Source organism: Scylla paramamosain, chromosome 30, assembly GCF_035594125.1.
Source record: "Scylla paramamosain isolate STU-SP2022 chromosome 30, ASM3559412v1, whole genome shotgun sequence".
Lineage (NCBI taxonomy): Eukaryota > Metazoa > Arthropoda > Malacostraca > Decapoda > Portunidae > Scylla > Scylla paramamosain.
In genome coordinates, this window is record NC_087180.1 from 18,576,615 (window position 1) to 18,584,122 (window position 7,508).

A 7,508-nucleotide genomic window follows, 5' to 3' on the forward strand; every position below is an offset into this window, starting at 1 on the left:
TCATCGGAATAAATAAGAAAAGATTAGTGATTAGAAAAAAAGACGCAATATTGATGGTGGTGGTAGTGTTAGTGGTGGTGGTGGTGGTGGTGGTCGTGTCCTCCCCCCACCTCTCTCTCTCTCTAAGCAATTTCCAGAGTCAAAAATTGAACCAGAATCGCAAACTGAGACTCCTTGTAATTTTTCCTCCGCGGTGAAATGTCACTGAACTCATTACTTTCAATTACAAATAAATAACTCAGTAAAGGCGAGAGAGAGAGAGAGAGAGAGAGAGAGAGAGAGAGAGAGAGAGAGAGAGAGAGAGAGAGAGAGAGAGAGAGAGAGATTAATCTTTATCACCAGAAATGTTTACAAGTTTGAGATTATTTTGCCAACTCAACTTCGAAAATTCAGTTAATAACACACTCCTCTCTCTCTCTCTCTAGTCCGTGTTTTAATTCATGGTGTCTCATTTTCCTTCCTATTTTTCAAGGATAAGCTATGTTAGTTTGCTCCAGCGTGCGTGACTCCTTCCCTTGTCAACACTTGAGTCCATGAATGCTGATGAAGGTCATTGAAATCGCTCTTTGTCCGGCTGTCTGTGTGTCTGATTATCCGTCACAGCATCTGGGAATTCCTAACTGTCTGTCTGTCTGTCTGTGTGTGTCTGTCTGCCTGTCTCCCTCAAATACACAGTCAAACATCTGGAAATTCCTGTTTGTCTGTCTGTCTGTGTGTGTCTGTCTGCCTGTCTCCCTCAAATACACAGTCAAACATCCGGGAATTCCTGTCTGTCTGTTTGTGTGTATGTCTGTCTGCCTGTCTTCCTCAAATACACAGTCAAACATTTGGGAATTCCTGTCTGTCTGTCTGTCTGTTTGTGTGTCTGTTTGTTTGTCTATCTATCTGCCTATCCCCCTCAAATACACAGCCAAACATCCGGGAATTCCTGTCTGTCTGTCTGTCTGTCTGTGTCTATCTGCCTGCCTGTCTCCCTCAAACACACACACCTACGTGAATATAAGATTAGGTTAGATTTCATTGCCCAGAACAGTACAAAGACTAAATAAGACACAACGAGAACAATTTAGATCCATATGAAAATAACACGAACATTTACAATAACAGATGACAATAAAACACAACACATAAAAGAAAACACACACGACACACACAAAAAAAAAAAAAACAATAACTCTGGCCTTTATTTTTCCTCCCTTCCCTTCACAACGTTAAAATAAAAGTATGTTGATAATCTCTATTTGTTTCCCTTTCCTTCTCTCTTCACTGGAGGCTTCGCTCTCCGCCGCAGGGGAATACAAATGCATTTATTCTTCTCCTGAACGAAAACTGACAGATCCGTCTCATAAAAATGTATATATGCATATTTATTCCCCAAACCGCGTGACGTAACCAGACTTTGATAAGGGGTATTGCTTCATCTCTCTCTCTCTCTCTCTCTCTCTCTCTCTCTCTCTCTCTCTCTCTCTCTCTCTCTCTCTCTTATTAGTAATTGTCTGTTTCTTTATACACATGTTTTCCTTTTGTTGTCACCCAGTATTTTCTCTCTCTCTCTCTCTCTCTCTCTCTCTCTCTCTCTCTCTCTCTCTCTCTCTCTCTCTCTCTCTCTCTCTCTCTCTCTCTCATTGGTTTTATTAACAACTGTCTCTTTCTGTGTATGTTTCTTTTTCTTTCTCTTGTCTCCCATTCTTCTTGTCACTGCCATTTCCTGTTCCTCTCTCTCTCTCTCTCTCTCTCTCTCTCTCTCTCTCTCTCTCTCTCTCTCTCTCTCTCTCTGTATTATATTTGTTTTTGTTTGCTCTAGTAGCATTGTACATCTTCTGTTAATATGATTTTTCCCTCTCTCTATCTCTTTCTTTCTTCCTGTGTGTCTGTCAGTCAGTATATTTAACTACGTACCATTTTCCTTCCCCTTTCTCTAATCATGTCTTTCCTCTTGTCTGTTTGTCACTAACTTTTCTACCTCGCTTTTTTATTCCTTGCCATTTTTACTTACACACTCTTCTCTCTATCGTCGTTTAGCTGTCTTTCCATTTGTCGATCTATTTATACAACCGTCCACCTGTCGTCTGTCTCTCCCTCTCGTCCTCTCGTCACCATCACCAAGGAGACGCGAAACAGACGGACAGCGGCAGGAGATGGCTGACGTCACGCTGACCAACATCTAAACGAGTGTCGACAGGTGTGATGGAGGGAGTGGTTACCTGGGACACACTCTCCCCCGTGATGTGACGCCACTCGGGGAAAGACGGGCAAGTGTCAATGTACGTAAAGAAGGGGAGAGTATGTTGTTGTTTTTGATCTGTGTGAAAGGGAAGGATTTAGCAAGGGATGAGAGATAATATGTAGCGGAGAAATAAAGATGTACAGGAAAGGAGATTGTTTGTTATTGATCTTGTGGTGAGTGACGCATCTATTTCGTATGTGAAAGGGAGACGTTTAGTGAAAAAAAAAAAAAAAGACGAGGAATTAAGTAAAGCAACTGAGAAATAAATATCGACTAGAAGACTGCTTGTTCTTGATCTTGTGGTGAGTAATGCATTTGTTTCGTTTGTTGAAGGGAGATATTTAGTAAAAAAAAAAAAAATAATAAAATAAAAAAATAAAAAAAGACGAGGAATTAAATAAAGCAACTAAGAAATAAATATCGACTAGAAGACTGCCTGTTTGGTTTGGTGGTGAATACGGCGTAAATTCCACTTTTTAATCTATATGAAAGAGAAAACATGTACAGAGGAAGATAAGAGGAGAAGATAAAAGATGAAAAAGAAATAACTCTGAGAAAAATCAAGAAAAAGTGAAGGAGAGAAGAAATAAACTTTTCCATCATGTCTGAACGAAAAGGAAAGGCGGAAAAATACAGAGACAAGAATAAAACAAGGAAAGATAAAGTGAGGCAGAAAATAACCACGAGAGAAAGAAGGAAACGTGAACAAGATAAAGCGAGGGAAAGAAAATTCCTTCCCGTTACTTGTATATGAAAGAGAGAAAAAAAAAGAAAAGAGAAAAGAAAAAGAAAAGAAGCATATGGGGAAAAAGAATGAGGAGAAATGATGAATAATAACACAAATACCCTTTGACTCGGAACGAAAAGTAAGGAAATAAAATAGAAAAGAACAAGAAAAGGGAAGAAATACAGACTGGAGAGCAGAGGAAGAAAGAAATGTTACATCCATAAAATAAATAAATAAAAGAAAAAAAAACATTAAACTGAACCCTTTCCTTAAAAAAACCACCCTTAAACTCAACCCCTTACCTAATATCCTTTAAAACTCTTAAAATTCACCTCTCTTTTAAAGGCCACAGAATACCCCCTTCAGATCAAATTAACCAGTGCCCACCCCCTTCAAAACACCCTTAAAATCAGCCGTTTTGCCTTAAACTCCATTGAAAACCTTTAAACTCAGCCCCTTCACCTTAAATCTCCCCTCAGAGACAGCCAGGCAGCAGTGTCCGGGTCGCAGCCCTCAGCCCGGTTGGTGGGTTCATTAGGACGGAGGCATAAAAGGGAGATAAACACAATAGGGCACTAAATATTGAAACAGAATATACATATTTCGAACCCTTTCCCAATAGAGTTTGCAGCTTAAAGTCGCATACATACACAGGGGATCCAGTGAGGCCGCCGACCGCCCGCCTGCCTGACTGACTGACTGACTGGTGGTGTAATCAAGCTGACCATTCGTCTCTCCGGCAGCAAATTCCAGCTGACAGCTACCACGACAGCGTTTAACCGATGGCTGACACGACACGCAACAGCAGCAGCAACAGTAACAACAACAGGAGTAGCAGTAGCTCTGACATACGAGTTTTATCATGTCTCTCTCTCTCTCTCTCTCTCTCTCTCTCTCTCTCTCTCTCTCTCTCTCTCTCTCTCCCAGCGTCCGCACTGTTTCTGAAATTCATGCAAAACTTGTTCAGATGCAATTGCCCAACGCGCGGCCCCTCCGACCTATTTTCCTCAGTTATATTTCCCTTTATTTCCCTTTATTACAGCGCAGGGCAAGAGGAACAACACACCCAGGACTGCCAGACGCTTGCCACCCCTCCTCCCCCCGCAGCTGAGGGAGGGAGTGAGTGAGTGAGTGTCTGCTGTGTGTGTGTGTGTGTGTGTGTGTGTGTGTGTGTGTGTGTGTGTGTGTGTGTGTGTGTGTGTGTGTTTAAGAAATAAGAGGAAGGAGGGAAAGAAGCGTTCGTGTGAGATCATGAATAGTGGTAATGATGCTGCGTCTTAAAGGAGGTTGAGTAAGATGAATAAGATGAATTAATGAAGGCGTAGACACACACACACACACACACACACACACACACACACACACACACACAGACAAACAGACAAACAACTGGGCATTTTTTTTTCATTTACATTTTTTTTGAGTATTTTTTTGTTTTCTGTTTTTCATTTTACTTGTTTTTTTTTTTAGCATTTCCTGTTTACTGTTTTTCATCTCTCTCTCTCTCTCTCTCTCTCTCTCTCTCTCTCTCTCTCTCTCTCTCTCTCTCTCTCTCTCTCTCTCTCTCTCTCGTGGGTACTGTTTGACTTGACTCGTTGCATTTTTTTATTCTATTTTCTTGTTTGTTTGTTTATCTTTGTTTCCTTTGTCTCTGTCTGTTTATATACCAGTTTTTATGTCATCTCTCTCTCTCTCTCTCTCTCTCTCTCTCTCTCTCTCTCTCTCTCTCTCTCTCTCTCTCTCTCTCTCTCTCTCTCTTACATGGAAGCTGTAATGAAGGAACCCTTTTTATTCTTTAGCCTCAAAAAATGATAAGCGAGTGAGTGCGAGGCGGCCTTGGACAAAAAATAAGAGAGAAAAAAGTGAAAGAGAGAAAAAAGACGCGCAGATCCTAGAGAAGTTGTGTGCAGAGGGAGGAAAATAAATGTCGGATTAAAATTTCATTAAAACCTTTACTTCGTCGTCTTGGGCTTTGAAATATCCGTAAATCTGTTTTCAGCTTGTGCAATGGAAAATGGCGCCACGTGTGTGTGTGTGTGTGTGTGTGTGTGTGTGTGTGTGTGGAAGAGGCCGTATGTGTGTGGTTGGGGGTGAGGAAAACGAATGCAGAACAGGCTAAATAAATTTCCATCAAACTTTATACATTTTTCTCTCGGCTTCCAACAAGATTAAGCTAAATACTTCTTGGGGAAACTTGGCAAATTCTTTTCATAATAATGAATGAAGCGCGCGTGAAAACGAGAACATGTTTTCAATCATCAATCACGTTTGGCACTTGTGAACCACTTTTTCGTCTCTCTACCTGAAAGTTTTCTTTGACAAAGTTAATGGGAAACTAAATTATTTCATCGACGTCCTCATTCTTTTCTTTAATAACTCCATCGGAACAAATCACACTTTCTTGAATTAAACACATCAAATAGCAAACTAGTAAAAAAAAATATATATATATGATTGCTTCGTCAATATAATAATGATGGGAGTTAAAAGTGCACCATTTCTTTCTTTCCCGTGTGTAATGAAGACACATTTGAGTCGCGCCTCCCTGCACATGTCAGAGGCGGGGCTGAGCTACAATAACCTCTATTCTTCGCGCTTAAAACTCCGCATTGCCTTTTGCTCCACGTGAATACATTTTACGGAGAAATTTTCCTATTCTATTCATCCTCCCGGTACAGTTTTAGCGGGCGAAGCATTTACTCATATTTACCGAGCAGAAGGAAATTATTTGCGAGACACACGACGCGGAAAATTAAATGCACACTTTAAGAATTCAAAACACCTTCGTGAGTTTTCAGCGCGACTCCGGCCTGACCAGACGTGAGCCGCGCTATTCTGGGCCAGCGAAGGTCAGGGTTTACGGTCACTGCATTCAAAAATATGTACAATATAGTGTATAAATGCTTACATACATACATACATACATACATACATACATACATACATATATGCGTACTGCTGCAGCTACTACTACTACTACTACTACTATTACTACTACTACTACTAATATTTATACTACTATTACAACTACAAGTCGTCCTTCTTCTCGTCTTCCTCCTCCTCCTCCTTCTCCTTCTCCTACTACTACTACTACTACTACTACTACTACTACTACTACCTATCCAAACAATCCCACTACTTTTCTTTCTCTTCCTTCTACTCCTTCTTCCTCCTCATACTCCTCCAGGTAACCCTTCTCATTACCTGTCTAATTAGTACCTGAGGGGCGTCACTCACCTGTACACGGGCTTGTGAGTGCCAGTTTTGTACCACAGCACCAGGAGAACGCGGTCACGGGGCAGGGGGAGGTCAGGTTGCAGGGGAGGTCAGCGCGGCCCCCTACACCCGCCGTGACAGGGACAGTCGGACCTGGAAAGAGAGAGAGAGAGAAAGATAAGGTCAGGTGAAAAGAGAAACGCTGAATAAAAGACTGTTTGATGGGAGGAGGCTGGAGGAAGGCTTGGCTTGGCTCGGCTAGGGTAGGCTCGGCTCGGCTTGACTTGGCTTGACTTGGCTTGACTTGGCTTGGCTTCACTGGTTTTTCCGTGTCGTGTGTGTGTGTGTGTGTGTGTGTGTGTGTGTGTGTGTGTGTGTGTGTGTGTGTGTGTGTGTGTGTGTCAACTTCCTGTGTACGTGTTATAAATTGTAATGAATTGTGTGTGTGTGTGTGTGTGTGTGTGTGTGTGTGTGTGTGTGTGTGTGTGTGTGTGTGTGTGTGTGTGTGTGTGTGTGTGTGTGTGTGTGTGTTTATTTGAAACAGTGGTCAATAAACTATATACCTATTTATGAGAGAGAGAGAGAGAGAGAGAGAGAGAGAGAGAGAGAGAGAGAGAGAGAGAGAGAGAGAGAGAGAGAGAGAGACGAACGTGCCAGCTCTATTTCTGTCAATGGCCAGCGGTTTATTCAGACTTTTCCAATAAGTTTAGCTCGCAGAGACGCGGGGACTTTACGCATCACTCGCTCGGCTTCCTGGCCTGCCACGCGCCGCCCCGCCCCGCCGCGCCCAGGCCAGCCGGCGGGGCGGGGCAGGACCGGGGGAGGAGGATGGCCAGAAGAATGGGACAGAAAGAAAGGGAGAAAGGAGGAGGGAAAAACGTGAGGCTCTTCACGTAATTCAGCACAGAGCAAAAATGTCCACCAGAGACCTGAGGCGACTTTACCAGAGCCCGGAACCAGACGCCCTTACCTCCTGAACACCAGTTTTGAGGCACGTAGGGAACAATGCTGCTCTTAAGCCCAACTAGAACCACAGTATGAGGCTTCGAACCTCTTATGCATGCAGGGAAACCATATGAGAGCAAGGAAGAGGATTTGGTTATGTAGAGGCGGTGTTTCCCCGGTGGGTGGATGGTATCAAGTACCGCTATCAAGACGAGGACCCTTCTAGGCACTCCTCAGGCCGTCCCGCTGCTGGAGGAGGCTCAGGCGGTGCTTGAGGCAGGGCTCGGGGGAAGGAAAGACCCTCTTCTCCAGCTGAACTCGTGTGAAACCAGACTCGAAAGTTTCTTATTCAAAGCAAAATTCCCGTCCCGCCCCGACAGCCGCGGTTCAGCC

General features: G+C 43.1%; 1 protein-coding gene across 1 annotated transcript in view; it reads right to left on the reverse strand.

Annotated features, from left to right (window-relative positions):
* LOC135116092 (nephrin-like) overlaps positions 1 to 6,280 on the reverse strand; it is a gene marked incomplete at its 5' end in the record, with an annotated part of 35,250 nt that extends 28,970 nt beyond the window's left edge. Inside the window, one exon of the mRNA XM_064033302.1 lies at positions 6,192 to 6,280. Coding sequence (XP_063889372.1) covers positions 6,192 to 6,280 — 89 coding nt within the window. The remainder of the gene's footprint in view (positions 1 to 6,191) is intronic.
* Positions 6,281 to 7,508: the final 1,228 nt, after the last annotated feature.